The 21,895-nt window shown below is 42.6% G+C and overlaps 1 protein-coding gene across 5 annotated transcripts; it reads right to left on the bottom strand.

Moving 5' to 3' along the window:
• Positions 1–504: 504 nt before the first annotated feature.
• LOC148658733 (FYVE, RhoGEF and PH domain-containing protein 2-like) lies at positions 505–21,833 on the bottom strand. 5 transcript variants are annotated; one of them, XM_088640280.1, is made up of 17 exons: positions 21,759–21,833; positions 20,384–20,453; positions 17,181–17,427; positions 16,355–16,519; positions 15,584–15,732; positions 14,602–14,758; positions 13,384–13,522; positions 12,491–12,549; positions 10,375–10,521; positions 10,143–10,235; positions 9,398–9,477; positions 8,444–8,474; positions 7,928–8,020; positions 7,556–7,687; positions 5,192–5,338; positions 4,211–4,354; positions 505–2,349 (listed from the first exon to the last, which is right to left on the bottom strand). In XM_088640280.1, exons 2-17 carry the CDS (start codon positions 20,392–20,394, stop codon positions 2,146–2,148), a joined length of 1,998 nt encoding a protein of 665 aa, XP_088496406.1. In that variant the 5' UTR covers positions 20,395–20,453; positions 21,759–21,833; the 3' UTR covers positions 505–2,145. The 5 variants fall into 5 exon arrangements, with proteins under 5 accessions (XP_088496406.1, XP_088496407.1, XP_088496405.1 ...); XM_088640281.1 differs by lacking the exon at positions 21,759–21,833 and adding an exon at positions 21,670–21,685; XM_088640279.1 differs by lacking the exon at positions 21,759–21,833 and adding an exon at positions 20,614–20,778.
• Between the last annotated feature and the right edge of the window lie 62 nt (positions 21,834–21,895).

Raw genomic sequence — 21,895 nt, 5'->3', positions numbered from 1 at the left:
GTTTAAATAAATTGTACATATTAGCTTCAGTTCCTAAAGAGTACATTTTTGTCTGGTGCACATAGGATTTCTTATTCTTATGGCTTATTTTTAACGATATGCCACTTCTTTTAAACTGACCATAAACCACAACACAAAATGCTGTTTATTATAAAACAAGGTAAGCTCCCTTTTCCTTGACATCACAGCCACTGCATGGACTGCCTCACCAGTTAGAGCTTAGAATTGTCAGCAATCACTTTTTAAATGAGACTAAGAGGACAGAGATGGTTGTTGTGTGCAATTAAGCGGTACGGCAATGTGTAAAGCAACTATACATCACTCATTTGGGATCTAGGGAACTGTTGGACAGGAAATTTCACAGGCTGGGCAACTCTAACCTAGATACTTTTTATTGTAATGGAGTTTGGAAAGGTATCTTAATGTCTTAGGTAAGGGGGAACTTAATCATGTTTAATGCTTATGACATTTCATGAAGCCAGCAGAATAGGGATGTGGCTAGAGTTCTATCACAGCACCATGATTTTTTATTACTTTTAAATGCCACAGAAAAACCAAACATTGCACCGCCGCACAGTATGTTAAAAATACAATGTGGGTGTTTAAGAGCTGATAACTCAGAAATCTGTAGATGCAAATACAACTTTGCTGTCCAATGACCTTATCCAAGAGGGAGGGGAAGGGAAACCCACTTTTTGTTTATGATGGCCTCCATCTCAGCTCAACAGAAGTGCTTCTGCAAAATACGAATCCCTCTTCCTCTTGCCAAAAGTTACGTTCTGAGTAAGGCAAGTAGTATTATTTCATTCTTTAAAATCAAACGTATATATTTACACTTTGCCTCAGCTGAAAACTGGAAAGGGGAAATGTGTTTTGCAAAGGCCAAAGCTCAAGACTGCACAGAATATAATTTTGTCATGCCTGAAAGTCACAGTACAGTACGTGTGATGGAGACTGATCGAGATGTACTGTCTGCTCTATCAATACACTTCGATAAAGTACCCCAGTAAAACTAAGAGCACCTGGCTAGTTCAGCTCATCTTGCTCAGGGAGTCCATCTCCAGACCTGGAGGGTGTATCTGTAGGCTTTCATTCCTGTGCAGCTTTAAATGGCCTTAATCAGCTTGTTACTGGCTAAATTGTACCAATTTGTCAATTTCGTGCAGCTCTTTGGGTGCTGCTGATTTAAAGACACGGGAGCTCTCAGGACTGAAGTGGGATCACCCTCAGCTAGCTCACTGTCAAATAATGAAGGACATGGAAATAAATACAGTAACGGACCAGACAGAAAGAAGGTGCTGTTTGATTAGTTAAGCAATCTAGGCCGTCGACAGAGAGATACCAGGGGCAATCTATACCTTTAGCCACTGAAAAAAGCCTGTGATTGCAAAGGGAAGATTAAATAGTACCAGCTGTGATACGTTCAAATTTGTTTCAGTAAACATGTCAGCTAAACTTACAAGATTCCACAGGAGCAAGGTATACATCTTTAATATTGTCTAATCAAGCAATTTTGTTGACTTGATATCTCTGCATTTCCAGTTCCCTGTGTTATTAGGGCCCCCGGAGCTTATGGATGCGTATTTTTTTGCTATTGTTTTTACTGATTTGCTAATCATGCACTAAACAATCACAGGCTCTAGAACTCGCTTGCTGATGTCAGCTAATGAACAAAGGGGTTGAGGAGTTTTTGCAATTTAACGTCTGTCCCCATTTAACAAGCAGAGTCTCTTTTCCTGAAATAATGACTCTCAACATCATAGCAACAAATCTCACAAATTGTATGAAAAAAGTATTACATGGCCAAGGTTTAATCAGCATTTGCCCTGACTCAGCAGAACTCAAACTTTTTTTCCATCCAAAAGGGACATCACATAGAACTGTCCACCCATCATCAGAAAGCTGTTTACTCCTAGTAAGGAAACCTGGAGAATCAAGCACAAAGCAGGGCTACTCTCTGGATGGGACTCCAGTCCACTGCAGGGCATGGACACACAACCACACAGGGGCAATGCACACAGACAGAATTTCCACGCTCATGCCAAACATATTTGATCGGGTCTCTGAGCAGGTTAGTCATGTAAAGGTTACCAATCCAACAATATGATAAGAGTCAATCAACACATGGTTTTGGAGGTGTGCAGCTTAATCATCCTCTTGCCAGGGCTCCTCACCACTGGCCACCTGGTTGATAATCTCGACCCATCTGTCTCTCTGTTCCTCTGATTCGGCCACAAAGGTAAAGACTTGCTTTGATTGGCTGAGCTGGAAGGTGCACTTGTTGCTGCCTGGCAACTGCTCCTTCACCTGGTATCCCAGCAACGGGATGGTGGTCTGAGCTTTCACGTCCTGAAACAAGAGGAAGGGAATATTTCAGACACGGCAGTGGAAGGGCACATTTTTTTTTTTAATTTGGGAAAGGTCAGTTTAGGAAAGAACAATAGGAAGGTTACAAATGTGAGGAGGACATTCAGGACATTGATTTTGTTTGGTTGCTTAGTGCTAATTCATTTGAGGTTTTCATGCAGCCAGTTTTTCAGGATGTCCAGGGTATCAGTATTAATATAATGGGCAAATTACTTCCTTTGTGCAGAGAAGTGACTCCTGTTCTCCTTAGTAATAGTTCAATGTTGATCCTGAAAAAGAACCCCTTTATAATTTATGATCTAGGTTCTAGTACAGTTAGGAAACTATTCATGTTAGCAGATTATTTTGAACAGGAAAACTAGTAAATATTTTCAAATTAAAATTATCGTCCAATTAAAATTAGGTGAACACCTGGCAGATGACAATGAGATATAGACAAGTGTATATAGTTTAATGCAGGTAACAAGAAAAAACATTAAATAGAGAAACCCGCAAAGACAGACCAAGTCAACCTGACAGACATCTTCAGAATCAACACTGCAACACACACCACAGGGCATGAGTGAACACTAACAGGAAGTGCACTGAAATCTGAGGACAGGAGGCGTTTTACACAAAGGATTATAGCAATCAGGAACTTTACCCAGCCATGCTAACAAGGCAGTTACCTTGACTTAATCAAAGACATAGTGGATGAGATCCTCTGGTCAATTAATTAGTAGGAGGCTATCAAGCTAGATAACAAGAATGGCCTCCTCTTTGCAACCTTTCTCACATTTTTAACTACACTAATTAGCAGTTAATGCCATGGTCCCGGTTTCAGTCAGTGATGTCTGGGCAATCTGAATGAGAAGCTCTACTGTCTGAGCCATTCAGGAGCTGCAATGTGTCTCATTTTGAAAACCCAAAGCAGAAACATGATAAAGCTGAGCTAACTCCGAACCACAACCTGTTAACCATAAGGGGCAAAAAAACTCAGATCTTTCTAACAATGACTAATAAGTATGTTTGGGTGCTTCGATATTTGCATGTTCCATTTCCTTTCACATCTGATCTGGTTAGGTGGCTTTTCATTTTGCAGCAGGTATCCGGTACCAAAATGTAGATCTAGAGATTATGTTTTCTGAGGACTGTCACAGGGTCACCTGTTCTCTTTGGGTATTTAGGCATGTTGGGTGTGATGGTGGTCAGTACTGCTGGCTCACAGTTCCTGTCTCCAGGGAACAATTCCTGACACAAGTGTCCATTTGTGCAGAGTTTGCACATTATCCTCATGTTGGCGTGGTCTTTCTCTGGGTGTGCTGGTTTCCTCCCACCTCAGAGAGGCATGCAGAACAGATTAATTGGGTCTTTTAAGAGAAGGCCCCAGTGTTTGATTCCTGATCTCATAAGGAAGGGAGATGGGTTGCATCTCAGCCTTGCAATGGACTGATGTCTAATTCAGGCCGTAGTCCTGCCTTGTGCCCTGTGTGTTCAGGATAAGCTCCAGGCTGCTGTGTCCTTCACCAGGGATAAACATTTTGCCAACAATGGATGGGTGAAAGTTCTATATAAAATAACTGGTTGTGTTGGGTTTCAAGGGTTCAGAAGAATAATTCAATTCTCTATGTCAATCAAAACCTTGGAGCATCTGTGTGTGTATGCGTGCTCAAGCAACACCATTTGAACAGAAAATAAAATATGAAAGTAGGGCAGTCCTGGTCTGGAAATGAGAGAATAAATTGTTACCTCCTTTTGAATCAAAAGGAGTTGCTTTTGAATGCAGTTTAGAAATGTAAACTGACATAATACCAATGGGAATGTTGTCCCAGATGTGTTTGTGTGCACATCTTCTCACACATACCTGTGGTGCTGCATACATGTACAGGATCAGAGGCTCATCCCTGGGGATGACGAACCAGCCTCTGGTCCCGCCCTTCCCCTGCCTGTCCATTATCGTCAGGAAGCTGCACATCAGGCTCCGCTCTGACACCTCCGCAGCCTCTTTCTGAGGGAAGGGACAAAAAGCCAGAGGTGAAAGCATTGTATTCCTAATATCACCCAGATTATGGCTGCCTGCTTTGAGACATCACCCAGGTATTGCCAACTTACTGAAGCTAAGCAGGTGTGAGTCTGGCCAGTACCTGGACAGGAGATCTCCTGGGAAAAACGAAGGTTGCTGCTGGATGTGGTGTTAGTGAGGCCAGTAGGGGGTGCTCACCCTGTGGTCTGTGTGGGTCCTAATGCTTCACTATACAGGGACACTATACTGTAAAAAGGCACTGTCCTTCAGATGAGACATAAAACCCTCTGGCCTTTTCCAATCATGGCCTACTAATAATCCCCATCTATGAATTGGCTTCATTACTCTGTTCTCCTCCCCACTAATAGCTGATGTGTGGTGGGTGTTCTGGCGCACTATGGCTGCCATCGGATCATCCAGGTGGATGCTGCACATTGGTGGTGGTGGAGGGGAGTCCCCATTACCTGTAAAGCGCTTTGAGTGGAGTGTCCAGAAAAGTGCTATACTGTATACAGCAAGTGTAAGGAATTATTATTATGCTTTGTGACAACACCCAGGTGATGGCAGGCTAAATCTGACTTCATCCAGATGATGACTGGCTAAATTAAATCCCATAATCTCCCCTCTGCATGACAAACAGGTCCAGATAAAAACATTTCTGCCAGTTCCCAATTTGCATCACCTTTACTGTATCCTTTCCAGCACTCTGACCAAGGGACAAAGGCAACAGTCAGGTTTCTTAGCTTTTCTCTTCAGAGTGGAGATGCAAAGTGGCAAGCTGGCCCACACACAGGTTTAAATGAGTCTTTGCTCCTTTCTTACCTCTAGTATTCCCCGCTTCTTATCTTCTCTCTCTCTGCTGTCAGCCTGGCCTTCCAGGGCGCTGTAGCATTCTCTGCACACCCGGTTCATCCTGTTGGCGTCATACAGAAGTGCTGCCTTGTAGTCTGAGCATTTCCAGCACACCACCTGGCCAGCAGAGAGGGATGCAATGCAAAAAGAGTCAGCATTACATTGGCTGCACTCTAATACTTAAATAATACTTCAACATAGAACAGCATGATGTCATTGTACATGGTTCTGACCTTTGCCAGTAATCTCTTCTTTTGTTATTCCTGTCTCCTTAATGCATAAATGAACAGATCACTTAATTATATCAATTAAATCCTTTTTCTGAGTTCAGATCTGGGGACAGTTGAAAGAGAGCATAATTCTATGGTGACCCTCAACTGAAATTTAGACCAATTTGTTTTCACCTAATAGCTGAGATCCCAAATATATTGACATCCTAATATAACAGATGATATTCAGAACAGACTAATATTCACAGATCACTGTAATCACGAGACACACCTGAAAATGAGATTAGATTTAATTAATTGGGTGGATTAACCACTATAACACTTCATATTCTTTGCACTCATGTAGTTTACCTTGAGCTGTCATGATCAGGTTTTTGAAGATTCTGATCAATGTGGTTTAACGTGGACTAAATCACAACCTTAGATCACCCAAACTAAACCTAATTAATAGCAGCAATTACAATAGCAAAACAAACACCAGGGCAGGCTAGAATAAATTGTTGACTCTCATAACGTGAGTTGTAATTTAATATAACTGTATATTGAGATTCTAACACTGGTGCATAGCAGTGTATTGTGTAGAACATCTGCAAGAATGTTCCCTTCAAAATTTATAATATAATCATTCTGCTTATCAGCTTTCCTCCGCCTTACTGCTCATAGTTTGATTGCCATCTGGTCGTGCTCAAGAGACTGTAGAGACTGCATTCAAGAGCTTTACAAAGCTGAACGACAGGAAAAGTAGAGAAGTATCAGAGGCGTGACATGCTATGCTCTTTATGGCGCCACAGTGATATACAGTACTACCCCATGGTTTTCTCTTTCTTCAAGAATATTGTGGATGTGTAGTTAAAACTGAGAACAGGAGGGACTTCCTTTTACAAATGGAAGGATTATGGAACAAGCTACCCTGCCTTGTTCTTGAAGCCAGTATCCTAGGTTCTTTGAAGAGACGGGTGGATGAGACCCAGTGGTCAATTAATAACCAACTGTCAAATGGGCTAGATGGGCCACATGGTCTCCTATCGCTAGTAATTTCCAGTGGTGTCTCAGTGGCATTGGTCCGTGTTTCACAGTTCATTCTGAAGAAATCTGTCGGGTCGACCTCAGCAATGGAATTTGAGGATTCTGAGTACATTATGTATATTGGCCAGCAGCCATATCACCCTGCAGCTCACAACTGGCATCCTGCTAAACAGGTGTGAGCCTGGTCAGTACCTGGATGGGAGACCTCCTGGGAAGGTTGCTGCTGGAAGTGGTGTTAGTGAGGCCAGTAGGGGGCCCTTACCCTGTGGTCTGTGTGGGTCCTAATGCCTCAGTATATGGGGACACTATACTGTAAAAAGGCACCGTGCTTCGGATGAGATATAAAACCTAGGTCCTGACTCTCTGCGGTCATTAAAAATCCCAGGGCAGTGTTCTCCTCCCCACTGTTAGTTGTATGGTGAGCGTACTGGTACACTATGTCTGTATGTGCGCACATTGGTAGTGGTGGAGGGGAGTTCCCATTACCTGAAAAGCGCTTTGAGTGGAGTGTCCAGAAAAGTTATACAAATGTAAGGAATTATTTTTAATAATAATAATATTACTTGTATCACATCCCCTTGTATTCTTTTCTCTCCAAGACTAAAAAGGTCAGTTTCTTCAGCCTATCAGTGTGTGATCTTCCCAGAAGTTCCAGACTTAAGTCTCTCAATTGTCCATTTGCCTGTGTGTGGTCTGTGAATGGACTGGTGATCTGTCTGTAGTGTAGTACCACTTTGTTCCTCGTGCCTTCCATCTTCCACCATAAACTTCAGGTTTCCACAACCCTTACCAGGAATTATCATCATTATCATCATTTGCTATGAGATATTACCCCTCCAGCGTGTCCTGCGTCTGCCCTGGGGTCTCTTCCCACTGGGTCTTGCAAGTACACCTTCAACGGGAGGTGCATGGGAGGCATCCTCACCCAATGCCCAAACCACCCGAGCTGGCTCTTCTCAGTCTGCAGGGGCAGTGACTCTACTCCAGGGTGCTCCCTATGCAGTTTTCTAATAACTGATGGATGTCGCAAGACGGTTTTTGGGCTTGTTTCCACTAGGAGGAGCTGTCGAGCACTTACATAGCCACAGGCACGGCAGTGGTGCCGGCGCCTGATGATGGCATTGAAGGGCTCGCTGCAGCGCATGCACATGGACACCAGGTTGTCTCGGATCCACTGGGGGGCACGCTTTCCCAGTTCCTGCCTATCCACCTGGAGGGGGCAAGGGAACACCCATTTAATACCCACCCTGCAAGAGAGCCCATAGGTGTGTTTAAATGACAGGCTGAAAGTGTTTGCATTAATGATCAGGTTTGTGTATTATTTGCTTCTTTCAGCATACAAAAGCTGCATGAACTTGTTTCGAGGTAAAAATGCACATACTTTTTTTTAAACTCCATAAATGACGTGGGAGATTCTTCCTTGAGCAACACTACGAATGGCTCTACGCACCGTGAGTTCCTGTAGGTCCTGAGTCAGGCTGTTTATGGCATGTTTGAAACTCTCCGTTTTCTTCTCGTTCTGGTCGATGGCCTGCTGACAAGCCTGGGTCATGGAGAGTAAAGAGTTAGATCTTCATCCCACAGCACTAGTCCAACAAAGGACCACACAGCACTGGAAAGACTCTCAAAGCTGGACGTAATGCATAACTGTAAAGATCCTGCAAGTCATTTTAAAAATACACAGAACAAAGAAAGATAAATATGAAAAGCACGCCAACGTAAGCACAAAGTCACTTCCACAATTTATTTTTCTACGTCTTAAAAAAAAAGTATGTATATAACATTTAAAAATATGCAAACATGTTGTGTGCTTGCTTGCATTCTCTAAGGCAAGCTTCTCTTTTTCAGAGCACGAGGTCAACATCTGCCAATGCATAAAATACAGTATAAAGGGGCATGTGAGAATTAGCATTGGTCAACCTGAAAACTGGGAAAGAAATCTGCATTGTCTATGAAACTACTGTACCTTAATCCAGGCCTCCATATCTTCTTGAGATCTGATGGGGGAAAAAATAACTTTTCAGAAAGCAAAGACACAACAAAAATCTTAAGAAAACAGCACCAAACAAGAAATGTGTTGATAAAAAATTAAATATACAATGTTTTGAAGGGACACACTTATAAACCCCTTTTTTCCCTAATATGACCTTTCATGGATCACTTAGAATGAAATGTGAATGAAAACAAGTGCTCTTTGGCTCTTGTGGAAATACAGAATGTCCAAAGAAATGTTAAAAGCCATAATCTGGTCTGCAAATATCTGACGTGAACTCAGGAGGGCCACAGAATATAAGCTCACCTTGACATCTCGCAGTAAGCCTTCTGGATAAACAACCTTCCTGTATTGAAAAGCTACCAGATATGGCTAAAACCTACTCTTCTGGCTTTCCTGTAAATAATTACCTTATACAATAACCACATTGGGATGATTATTACTACTTCTTCTTTTTAGCAGTATTTTCACTTCCTGGAAACCAGCCTCTTTTTAACTATTCTTGACTTTCTGATTAAGTCTGAGGCTTTGCAAACTCTGTAAAGTTTCTTATGAACTTCTTAAATATAGAGTGCTTTGGATTGACAACTGGAACAATTACATTTAGCTGTTTTTTTTTCATTTTAAGGACTGGGATCCCAAATCACAGCTTGCTTAGACCTAACACTTGTTTGAGTGGATAAAACTTGTAAAACACAAGTTTACAACACAGTGGATTAGACTGTATGTGTATGTGTGTGCGCATTAAACAGAACCCCAAAATAAAAAAACATCAAAATTAACTAGAATTCCAAGTCAACCCTAAAAAACCCACAACAAAAGGATTAATTTAAGTGAACATAATTTGGCAGAGACCTCCCTTCCTGTATTGACTCCCATAATGAATGGATTCTAAGAGCTGCCTTGGGTACACTGCTGCAGTCTCACCTAGCCTGAAACTCCAGGGTGCGTAATTTTCCAGACACCAGGAAGGAGTGAGGGAACTCCACATCGTTCAGCTCCTTCACCTGTGCAGGGAAGGGGAGACAGTGAGGACACCTTCTCTTTCCCTTAGCATTGCCTGACATGTGAAAAAGAAAAACAACAAGGGCCCTCCCTCATTTAAACTCCTCTGGAGCGTTGCTCTTTGCCCATTCCCTCTGTAACATCAGGCACACTGCGTATCCTAAAACCCACAGCTAAATTTTATTTTCCTCCCTTGTACTTGTAAAACACATGGTTGAGTTTAGTCTGTCAGGGTCATCCTTGGGGCTCCCTGGGCCTCCAAGTGGCTAGTGATGGCTGGTAGTGAAGTGAGGGTGAGAGATGTGCCACTCCTCTCCTCGGCGCAGAGTATTGACTTGCATTGAGAAGCTGGCAGTGAGTCAAGTAATAAATTGCATTGCATGTGAACACATCAGATGTGCCCGTCTAACAGTCTCATTTCCTCCCAAAGCTGTGCAGAGAGCACAGGCTTCAAACCACTTCTGAGTCTTTACAGAGTGGGTAAAGACTAAAAAATGACAAGACTGTAAGGACTAAGCGTGGGATAATATCTGCACAGTATTTTTGTTTCTCCTTTTTCAAAACTTCGTGGTAAGGGCAGGGTGGTGGTAATAATACGCTAGAGGCCTAGCAGCCCCTGACTCTTTGTGGGACAGTGTGAAGAGGTGGTCTGTAACAGCCGAGTCACCTGCATGCAATCCATGTCCACCCGCGCCCGAATCATGTACCTGCGATCCCCCAGACTGAATTTGGGAACGCAGTAGAGGAGCATGTTGTTAAACTGCAAGAACACAGACACAATCAAGACGTTAGAGAAGGGACCAGAGGTGGTTCCTGACTTTTGTCTACATTCATACAAAGAGACATTAACAGGTGTTAGACCATGTTGTTGGATGGTGGAGGAAAGGTGCAGCTCTCACCAGGAAGAGGTGGCTATCCTTCAAGGTGTTCCTGCGGAAGGAGATCTTCTGCACAGGTCCCTCTTGGAGGAGCTTGTTGGAGGGGTCCACCATTTCCTCATCCATCCCCAGCATCTCATACACCTCCCACAGCTTCTCCAGGCGCTCCTGCCCCAGGCGCGCGCACACACAGAGGGGAGAGAGTCACAGGCTCCGTCCACAGGACGGCACTGTACCAACCACTTCCAACAACACTGACCGACAGAGGAGCGTGTCTGTGCTGAGCAAGTTGTCACATTACAAGTTACGTAATTCAGAGGACTGCCTTTTCCTCTTGGGTTGTATTTTTAAGTCGAGAGCTGACATGAGGCACAGAACAGTCCCTCAAGCTGCAGCAGGAGACGGAGGACCCCCATCAACACATGTGCACACTCACACACACGTATACATGCGCACACACGTAAAGCAGAAGCTCTGATTTCCAATTTCTGACCTAGCTGCAACCTGCTTAGTTCCTTTTTGAGGTGTTTTGGAGGCAGAGTTGAACTTCTGTCGACTTCCCCAAAATGGCCTTTTCTTCACTTTCCATTAATAATCATCGATCACAGAATGACCAACAGATGAATTCCCAGTCTAAATGCTATGTCACGTACAGAGGTTTAAAGATGTCAATACCTTTGTGAGCAAAGAGAATAGATTCATTCAAATACTTAAAAGTACTTTTTCCAAAACACCTTTTCCAGATCAATACTGAAACAAGGGTACAAGTTGAAATTAAGAGATACAAGTAAGAATTAAGAGCGTGTACATTTAGAATTGACAGTGATGGGTGTCCGGAATAAGCTGTATTGGGGAAGCTGATTCCACTGCATGTTTCAAGAATGACTGGGTGAGATCCTCCGCAGAAGTAACTACTAGTAAATAAGCAAGCTAGGCAGAAAGGCCCCCTCTTATCTGTAGCCTTTACAGTCTTATGTCCAATTCTTCTTGTGTCTTTAAGTCTACTTTCTAAAAACTGTCAATTAACAGAAAGCTGTTTAATCTGGTGAAGGTTGTGGCAAGTTAGGTTTTAAATCTTAAAAAGACAAATTCTGCTGTTCTTTGCTGTAACATCCATTGATACTCCAGTGTTCTTTTACAACCACTACTGAGCAATCCTGGGTGTCGATATTTTTTTACAAGATTGCTTCATCATTATATGTTCATAACGGCGTGAAAAAGGATTTCAAATATAATTTTCTTCTGTATAATAATAATAATTAATAATTGCTTACACTTATATAGCGCTTTTCTGGACACTCCACTCAAAGCGCTTTACAGGTAATGGGGACTCCCCTCCACCACCACCAATGTGCAGCATCCACCTGGATGATGCGACGGCAGCCATAGTGCGCCAGAACGCTCACCACACATCAGCTATCAGTGGGGAGGAGAGCAGAGTAATGTAGCCAATTCATAGAGGGGGATTATTAGGAGGTCATGATTGGTAAGGGCCAATTGGAAATTTGGCCAGGACACCGGGGTCTATATTGGGAATTTTAAACATTCCCAATATAGAACTATACAGTTCTAGACTTCAGGGTCTAGACAATCAGAAAGGTATCTTTTTGTCAAAAAGAAATCAAGACAGAAATCAAAGACAGAAATTGCATTGCTGTCATATTCAGCACTTTTCCAAAAAAAAGCAGCTGATACTCTAAGAACGGCAGGAAATGCTATGAATTAGGAACTGACGGAGTCTGATGCAAAATGCAAAATACAGAAGTTGCATTGCATATTAACTTATCTAACCTTCAATATTTTATTTAATTCAGGATACAGCAGTTCTGTTGGGGTACAAACAAATGTCTTCCTTTCTTGTAAAAACTTCAGACTTGATTCTCCTACCACACTGATCATGTTAGAGAAGTGGTGCTGGCACTGAATCACTTAATCACAACAGCTGAACGATCATGGGCAAACCTCAATACCGCTTTCAACCCTGTTGCATAGTAACAAAACACAAATACATTAGCTAAGTGCTTTTTTAACTGCACAGAAAGATGCGTTATATCCCATGTGGTGGAACGCAGTATGGATAGAGACCCAGAAACCACTTAATAGACATTTCCGAAAGGCAGGAGTGACCAAGAATTACCATGTCGGCAATGGCAGAGTTTGAGTGCTTCGCCGCTTCAAAAATGATTTCCAGGGACTCTGAAAAAAAAAAGGGAGAAGGAGTAGCACCATGACTGCCAAAAAACTGAATTCTTTTTATTTATCCTTTGAAAAGTAGTGTCACCTTATTAGGTATTGAGGAGGTGTAAAATAACACAAAAATAAAAAAACTGCTTGATCATAAACACTGGAAAAGCAGGGATTAGAATCAGCATCTGAGACAGAGGATGTGTACGCTGTGAATAGCAGTATTTTCCTTTTAGCTGATCAGACCTCAAAATAGTCCCTTATAATCCAATAAGATTGTTTTACAGATGTTTAGGGTGTGTAATCTGCCTATACTGTCCATCATCCTTCGAGCAATGCTTGAATATTTGACAACACTGGATCAATGCTACTGCACCTACTTAACACCACTGTGCAACACAGCTGTTGTACAGTAATTTGTGGCTTGAACCAATTCTGCCAAGTCTGGAAACCAAGTCTGGATACATCCAAGGTAAATGTGTTATGAGAAATGTTCATTATGGGAGAGGTTTGCACTGAAAATAGAAAATAAATGTGTGCAGATTCACCCTATGGCTGAATGAAAATATGCTCACACGTTATTGCGACATTATTGGCCTTTTTTATCCAGTTGTTCAGACCAATTCTGATAATTGCCTGGGGGTGGTGCGCAATTCCATCGTGAAGCCCGGATCTTGGAAAACCTAGATTTCTGTCTGGACTGCAGCACAAAGCGAGTCTGCATGGTGAAAGGACTGATTACGCTCTGGCTCTGGTATCAGGGCCGAGCAGGGAAGAGAGCGTTAAAGACGATGAAGTGGTGTAGGCCGGGGTGGGCTAGCCACTGGAGCAGATGGCCGCTCTTACTCTCTGCGTCGGCTCTGTCCGGCGACCCCTCGGGCAGTTTCTTCAGGTAGTCCTTGAGCAGCATCTCGTACCGGGGGACCCTCTGCACCGGCTCCAGCATGTGGTGCTGGAGAGCCAGGTTCCCGCTGATCTCCCGCTTCTGCAGGGACAGAGCACAGGACGAGCAACCACAGTGTAGGAATCCATCCATCCATTTTCTAACTGCTTCTTCCAATTCAGAGTCACACAGTACTTGGAGCTTATTCTTGCAAGCAATGGGCACAAGGTGGGATACATTCTGGTTGGCACGCCAGTCCACTGTAGGGCAGACACACACAGAAATGGACAAATGCGTACAAGGGCCAAATCCCCTAGCAGCATGTCTTTGGACTGTGGGAGGAAATCAGAGCTATGTAGGAACATGCACACTCCACACAGATAGCACCCCAGGTCCAGAACTGAACAGGGCCCCAACACTACAAAGCAGCACTTCTAACTATTGTGCCACTGTGCTGGGTTGTGGAATCTAACACTATTTATAAACATCATTATCACATTAGCAGTATTAACCAAAATAATCTCATTATTGCATGACAAATACTTTAATTTTATTGTGACATCAGATGGGCAAAGCTGAAAATAGAAAGAGAAATAAGAGTTTGTTCTCAGAAAGCTTATCTGGTTAAGTGGTGATTTGATTTGACAAGTAAAAAGAGGAGAGGGGTTTGTGTAATTTATTTCTGTTTCAAATCCTACACTTTAACTGTTACTAACAGTATGATGATTGATGATGGATCATTATCAATTGTAATCCATCAATCCCTCAGCTACTGTTATAGAGCTACATATTCCATCTGAGCATTATATGACTAACACTTGAATACCTCTGACTCCCTTTTGGGTTTTGAAGGCATTCACAATAAAAATATGTAGATCGCTCACTCTCCCAAAACCATGAGTACGTAAGGTAAATAGGATGTAAATATCACGGATTATAACAACGCAATGATGGGGTTTTTTTTTTCGAAAAACCGTAACTTGAAATAAACTGCAATCAAAGGTGGAATCCGAGTTAAAATATTTTTAGTATTAGGAATGGTGCGTCTGTTTATTGTTCCATTCACAGGATGCCCATCACGTTATGTCAGGCTTCACCACTGGGTGCTTGTGCCTTGTAAAACGCGCAGGAGTGAATCAGTAAGCACCAGTCGCACACTGATGTTGCTTGTGCCACTCTACCTGTATGTCAAGGATGATCTCTTCGAAACGTGTGCTCTTCTCCATCCAGGTGCTGATGAGGTGCATGGCTTTGTCGAAGGACATGACATACTGGCCGTACATCTTGAGGAAAGGAGCCACTTTCTGCAGCACATCCCCGATCCGGGGATTCTTACACCTGCAAACCCACAGAGGTCACAGTCATTGGCATCGCAGCTCACACTGCAGGAGGAAGGGCCATGATAATGAGAGACCTCAGTTTCCCTTGAATGAGGTGTGAAAGGCAGATCGGGAGTATAGATGCAGATGACTAAATTGTAGAAACACATGGAATGATTGCTTTCTAACCCACCCACAAGAGGAGCTATTTGAGCTGATCTAGTTTTATAGCCCAGCGCTCATAAACACAAAGAGGGGATCACTACAACAGGATGCTATCAGGAAATTTGCAATGCAGGACATTTTCAACAGATCCTAATCAAAACAGACAAGGTAAAAATAATGTAAATGCATAGCACACTATATAAGTGTTAAGCACATCTTATATAATGAACCATTGCTACAGAAAATGTAGAATGTTATTTTTTTTTAACCTTTGACCAGAGATGATGCTGGTCAGCATTTCTGTATGGTCATGTAGATAAAGAGTATATACCTTCCTCCTGGATGGGACAGTTGGCCATTGTATATAGATCACCAAAACGTATATTACAAGAAGAATGCTGCAACCTGACCTCAAAAGCCAACAAATCAAACAGGAGGAAAATCAAGGACCTAAATTTATTTTCCAATACTGTGAAAAGACCATTACAGGAGTGTCTGAAACATAATTCATTTTCATCCTCAAAAATGAGGCTATTATTATCTAATGTACATGCATAACCCCAGCAACAGTGGAGGCCGAAATATTTTCAAAAACGAAAAATGCTGAATGCAAGTAGTGAGGCCTGACCCCTCGGGGATCAAGGAAGCGAAACGGGACATTAAGGAAACCCTGTCTCACCACTCGTCCATGCGCCTCTGCAGCTCAGGCAGCAGGAAGAGGCCGTGGAACTGGTAGATAGAAGAGATGTTGGAGAAGATCTGCTTCACGACGTCTTCGGGGAAGGAGCCGGCGGTCCTGGCTTCGTTCAGCAGCTCGGCGTAGAACACCTGCAGGACAGCAGACCCTTGAGCCCACGACACTCCTACCACCATGAGCGGTCAGAGTGAAGCTTAGTGGGTAAAAAGCATGCAGGGTCACAATAGAAATTAAAGACATTTAAAACTGGAAATAGGTTCTTACACAAAGGGCTTGTAGGTAGCTAAAACGCTGACATCCACACAGTTATCCATCAAAGAAGCAACTAGATAGGATATGGGGAATCGACTAGCTAATAGTAAACCAAACAAGCAAAGTTGGAGACTCTGTTCTCTTTTAAGTCTTAATTTGTTTGTATATTTCCATGTCCTACTTTATTACAGAAAGAATGAATTTTTAAAAAAGAAAACTAAACAGTTACTCCATGATTTCTATTAGTTGTGTCTCTCAATCTGGAACACATTTTGGGGTTCATCACAGCAGGGGTTCTAGAGCCCGATCCATAAAAACTGGGAACCCCAATATAGAACTGGGCTTTCAAAGCTGGTCCTGAGGGACCGCTGTGCCTTTTTGTTTTCACGGGGCTCTTACATCTCTGGCGCTAACTGGTGCGTGTTATTGAACTGGTTGTTTGAGGACATTTTTCTTTGGTTTCAAAAATACTCTAAAGTACAATATTTACAACCACAGCACCTGGGTTGGAGCTGTGCACCACTGATACATAAAGATCTCTTCAGAAACAGCCCAATACCATCTACCGACTCCAACCTGATCTAGCAGATGCAGTCGGCTAACGTAAGCCTCCTCAGTCTCCAAGAGCTCTTTAGCGATCTTGAAGAGCTTCTCCTCATTGGTCTCCTGCCAGGAAGAGAACAGGTTCATCAGTGAAAGTAGACAGCTGTAACAGGTCAGGACAGAGCCTCTGCCGAAACTCTGAGCCCAAAAAGCCCAGAGGATGCTACCTACCCAAAATCATTGCTTGCATCCAAAAACCAATGAACAGAACAGAAATATTTCAAACCCTCACAGTTAAATATATGTAAAACACTGTCATATAATTTTACAAAAGGAATAAAAATATCCTGTCATTAGGATAACAAACAAGTGACAAACAATACTTATCCGACTGTTTGTGTTTCTATACTTGGAAGGACTTCCCTTTGACCCTTGTTCCATATCCGTTTACTATTCTTTAATCCAAGACAAAAATGAACTCAACACAGAGGCTGAGATAAATAGTTTGGCTTGTAGATTTCGAAAACGCTGCCATTTGATGTATTCGGTGTAGGAAGAAATGTTACTTCCCCTCCTCACCAGTCTTTACAACATCCTTTTCTCAGGAGTGGCTGTCCTCACACATTTTACACGTTTTCTCGAGCGTAGTAACATCTCGCGCACACACATGCACACAGAAACCATGGAGGCGTTGCGGGGAGTCTGTGTGCCCCTCTATAGAGTCGTCTGCTTTAGGCTTCCTGTTTTGGGTCTAGGCTGGATGGAAGGGGAGGAGGGCACTCACTCTCTTTCCCTGCTCCGCTGGCTCCTCCGACAGGGCCGGCGGGCCGCTCCTCTGGATCAGGCGCGTGCTGGGGAGGTGTTTGCGGAAAGACTGCAGTCCCCCCCACCTGTGGCGGGAGCTCGCCGCCGGCTGGCCGTCCCCTGCGGCAGCGCTGCCGCCTCCATCGACCCGCGCGGGCAGACTCTCCTCCTTCCTCCTCGGCGCTCCAGGAGACCTGGCCTGCTCCCAGGTGCCACTGTCGGCTGTCCTGAAGTAAGACAGCCCGTTTCAATCTCTACTGTACTTTGTCTTCTGTTCCGTTTTGCAGTTTAGAACAAAACCTAACATACTGTATACGCGGAAGCTGCCTGCCGTATGCATGTAGTTTTTCCACAAAAACTAAACAAATAAAAGACAAAAACAGTGGCTTAGCATTTCAGCCATGCACACCTGAGAGTGACTAACCTAAGGTAACCCCCATTCTCACACTGTGAGAGTATTCCCTTGGTACTTCTTGCATGGGTTATGTACGCGCAATAGGTGTGATGTTTAATGTTTCGGGATGTTTTGACATCTACAGAAGCGCTGTGTGTCCATACCAATTTTCCCCTAGTGGATAATAAAGTTTATTTTATCTTATCTTCCTACTTCAACAGGCTTAGGACGATTAGTTTTTGATGATCACCAGTGGGATTCCTCTGTACTACAGATTTAGGGCAATGCTGTTGACCTCACTTTTCATATGAGCATCTATCCATGCTCTTAAACCTGCTTGTCCTGGTCAGGGTAGTGGTAACCTAAATCCCATCACAGGGCGGGAGGGTGGAGCTCACAACTGCCCTTTAAATAAAATTAACCTGAAAAAACTCCAGGAGATTTCTACACATCCAATCCATTGTAGAACCGCAGAGGAAGGGACAAGTTGAAGTAGACAATAAAATCTGGCCAGCATGTCTCAGGGAGGTGGGACACAAACTAAGGCACCAGATGAAGATCCACACAAACCTCAGGAGAGCATGCAGACTCCACACAGTGTGGTATCATATCCGGTATCGAACCCAGGACCCAGGAGCTGTGAGGCAGCTGCACAAACCACCACATCACATGCTGCTCAGGAGGGCAATTTTGAAACCACGCTGTCATCCCCTTTCCACGGGGTACCTGCAGCTAGATTCTCACACGCCTCTTTTTCATGAGAACTTCTCTGGGCTATCCAAGTTCAGCAGGGCCACTCTAAAATAGCTACTCTACCCGGAGGTCTTACAAATTGGCGTATATTGTAGAGGAGTCACTTATGCCAACTCAATCCTGCAGGGGCCACATTTCTTGTCTCATCTCTGGACCCATGTATGCTCTTTGTGACTTACTCTTCACCTTAGAAGCGAGTGATTCCCAGGAAAAATGCAGGCTTCTGTAAAATGGATGCAAGATGAAAAATGACGGAGACGAAAAGAGATTAGAAAGGGAGGAAAAATGAGGGCTTGTTTTGACAGAAAATGAAAGCTAATGCAGAAGCCTCCATGGAGGGTTGTCACCATGCATAACAGACTGATATAAGAGATATTTATTACTACTAATAAAAGAGAACTGCAATAAAGAGCAGATGTCTTTAACCTTTTTTTTTATCAAAAGGCAAATTTGTTTCCTGTTAGTTGTCTTGGGAAGTGGCAGGAACTTTGTAAACACCAGCTAGCTTTTGCACGCACAGTTCTAGTGTGTTAAGTGTGTTTCTAGCACACAGTGAACTGAAACTTTGTTTCACCTCAATCCCCCATGGTTTCAGTCTGCGTACAGATGGGTTTTACTTCAGCTTTCTTCTAAACGGCTCATGGAAATCAAAACAGAGGTCCTCTGTGCTGGAATTAGGGATAGACTGGGGCCAGTACAATGCCAACTACTCCTCTTATTGAGAATCATTGCACTCAGCTTAGTTCCTGGAACCAAGATGGCTCCAGCAGAGCGAAATTCATGACTATAACGTTTGAAATCAACTGAGCAAAAAATCTTCTTGTTTCAAAATACAAACGAAAAACAAATGGTTTCGAAAATGAGCAGTTTTATTATTTTTAGTGCACAGTTTGCGGATGATGTCTTGAAGGCTGTTCACTAGATCTTGCAGAGACCCCATTATGAAACAAAGTTTGTCAAGGTCCATCAGAACAGCCCTGTTTTATACTGTATGTGCAAAGTCATTCAGAAGTTAAGAACACAAAACAGTAGGAACTTGAGAATCATGTACTGTATTTACTCCTAATGTAAATGAGCACTTGCTTAAATTTAACTAATCACTAGCAGGATGCTCAAATTTAAACAGATGGTGCATATTTTCCTCTAGTTTTTTTATATATATTTATAAACATTAACCTCAGAAATTAAAGTGTCCTCTGTTGAGATCTCGCTTGTGAGTCATCCTTACTTATTGACTTTTCCCTTGCAAAGTGTTAGAAAAACAGAAAAACTGAATATCAGTGTTTAAATCCTGGAAGATCTTTTAAAAAATGTTAAACTTCTATATTGGCTAAGGAAAAACACTTGTTAAAATTACTTTTACATTCTATATCTAGCAAAAGGTCTGGCATCTTATCCATATTGTAATCACTGCTGCATGTTAGCAAGTCTTCTTACCGGGAATAAGTGACTTTCTGAAGATTAATAGATTAAAAACCTAATGGTGTATCATTATTAGTAGGGCTCACACTTGTGCTAATTCAGTATATCAAGTTTTTGCTACTCCTTTTTCTGCACTTCTAGGTCTTCATATGTTATTCTTTATGTTGTATTATACTGTATGAGCACAATTTTCATAATGGCTGGTCAATAAAATCACGCCTGACAGGCTATATAAATGAGCGATTCACAAGACTAAACAACAAAAAAGGTGCAGTCTATTTGCTTCCAAGTGTAAAATACAAGCATTCAGCCTCAGGTGGAAACTGCAATTAGGGTTCTCCTAAAACTTTGCAGAAATTGATACACACCTCCTGCTCTGCGTTCATCAAATGATTTTTCAAGAGTATCACCGGGGCCAGTGCATACTGTAAGTGCACAAGCTTTGTTTAAAAAAAAACAGCTTTATTTTAGAAAGACAAGTTTTTAGTCATTTACTACGATGCTATACAACGAGTGCTGTAAAAGACTGTCCATGTGTCATTAACGTAAGCAAGTACTGCACCACATACAAATCACGGGAAAGCAGAGAGAAAATCTGTGCCAGTGGTACTCACACAACTTCCATTGCGCACTTGTAAGGTGAGAAGGGCAGACCCTTTCCAGGCTGACGTTTAAGCAGAAACTCTAAAAAGAAATTGAACACGAAAATATCACGCACCTTCCACCTTCAAATTTGGAGACCATATCAATGACGCTAACTTTCCAGGTCTTCTCCATCGTCAGCTTTGAAACCGGCCAACCCAGGGTATATGTATTATTACACGTACAGACAACGTTACAGTACCGGCAAGTAAAACTCTGAAGCTGGCTCTAGTATGGAATCTAGTATGTACTGTAGATCCACGCTCTGGGTCTGCGCAGGTGCCCTGTACCAGCAGCTAGAGCGGTGAAGAACTGTGTTGAAAACCCCCGCGAGTCTCTTATCAGCAGATAACTTCCCAACCGAGAAAAGAGGAAGACGACGAGAGGGAGGGTCAGTGCTGACTACTGATGGGGAACGGAGAGTGGGGAAGGTCAAACTAGCTTTAATTCTGTTTTTTGTTTTATAAAAATACTGAATAGGAAGGTCTTGGTTCGACAATTGAAAAGTAATAATATGTTCATTGGCGCTCTGTGCGTGGGGGTTTACTTGTTTAAAATAACACACTTGCATAGGCATATGTATGCAAGTGTGATCTCACACCCGAAGAAGGCTCCACAGCCGAAACGTTGTTTCATTTTTTTCTCCTTTCAGCATGTAATCAAGCTTTTACGTGTTCCTCTGCGGCCTACGCATGCTGACGCAGCTACAGTACCTGTTTGAACTACTTAAGCATATCTATTGCAGTAACTCTGCATATTGATTAGTATTCACAAATCTAGTTAAGATAACTTTCTTTAGTTTTTAGCCTCCTTTTCTAAGCGCTGTCACGGCTTTATTTAACCTTTGAGCACACCTATGGGGTCCTCATTGTTTATTTTAAGGTTATGTAAGACTTTCGCTTCCCAACATTACAATGATGCAGTGAGAAGCTTTGAAGCAAATTCAGTAAAATAAATACTTTAGAATAAATGTTAAACTAATAACAAAATTATATTACTACTTGCATGCTTACTAAAAATCACCGTGGATTGTAATTAAGAATTAATCATACACTTAAAGAAGAAGGGCAAACATTAAACGTCTTTGCTGCGGTTAAGCTCAAATCTTTCACTTGGGCAAAAATTAAAACGTTTGTAGCATGATTGAATTAAATGCCACTTCCAAAACCGGAAGCTAAACAAAGTTGAAATAATTATTTCTTAGTTTGTTGAGTTTCCGTCGCCGTCTCAGAACAGCCTGCAATATTTAAGAAAATACCATTCCAATGCTGACATCTCCTACTCCACCGTAACGGGACGGTTCTTAGGTTTCTCTACAATTTTAGATATTTTGACGAAACCACTCACCGTCTGTGGCAGCAAACCTAGGTGCTGTAACACAGCACCATCTAGCGGTTATTTCAGGCACATGCGTTGTGCAGGTTGCAGATAAGGCTGAAGAGCAGCGATCACGTGATCGGCCGTCGAGTCCCCTCCTTTCGCCT

This window comes from Lepisosteus platostomus, chromosome 7 (genome assembly GCF_059453375.1).
Source record: "Lepisosteus platostomus isolate fLepPlt1 chromosome 7, fLepPlt1.hap1, whole genome shotgun sequence".
Classification (NCBI taxonomy): Eukaryota; Metazoa; Chordata; class Actinopteri; order Semionotiformes; family Lepisosteidae; genus Lepisosteus; species Lepisosteus platostomus.
Note: the sequence above shows the minus strand (reverse complement) of the source record. Positions and strands in the feature narration are given on the sequence as shown.

What these genes read in the sequence shown, in the direction of transcription:
- LOC148658733 (XM_088640278.1), bottom strand. Translation starts at nt 20,546, where the DNA reads ATGGAGAAGACCTGGAAAGTTAGCGTCATTGATATGGTCTCCAAATTT. An exon ending in AGGATAGCCACCTCTTCCTG is followed by an intron (nt 10,236 to 10,374) that starts GTGAGAGCTGCA and finishes GTGTTCTTGCAG; the next exon opens with TTTAACAACATGCTCCTCTA. An exon ending in AGAAGCGGGGAATACTAGAG is followed by an intron (nt 4,355 to 5,191) that starts GTAAGAAAGGAG and finishes CCCTTCCCTCAG; the next exon opens with AAAGAGGCTGCGGAGGTGTC.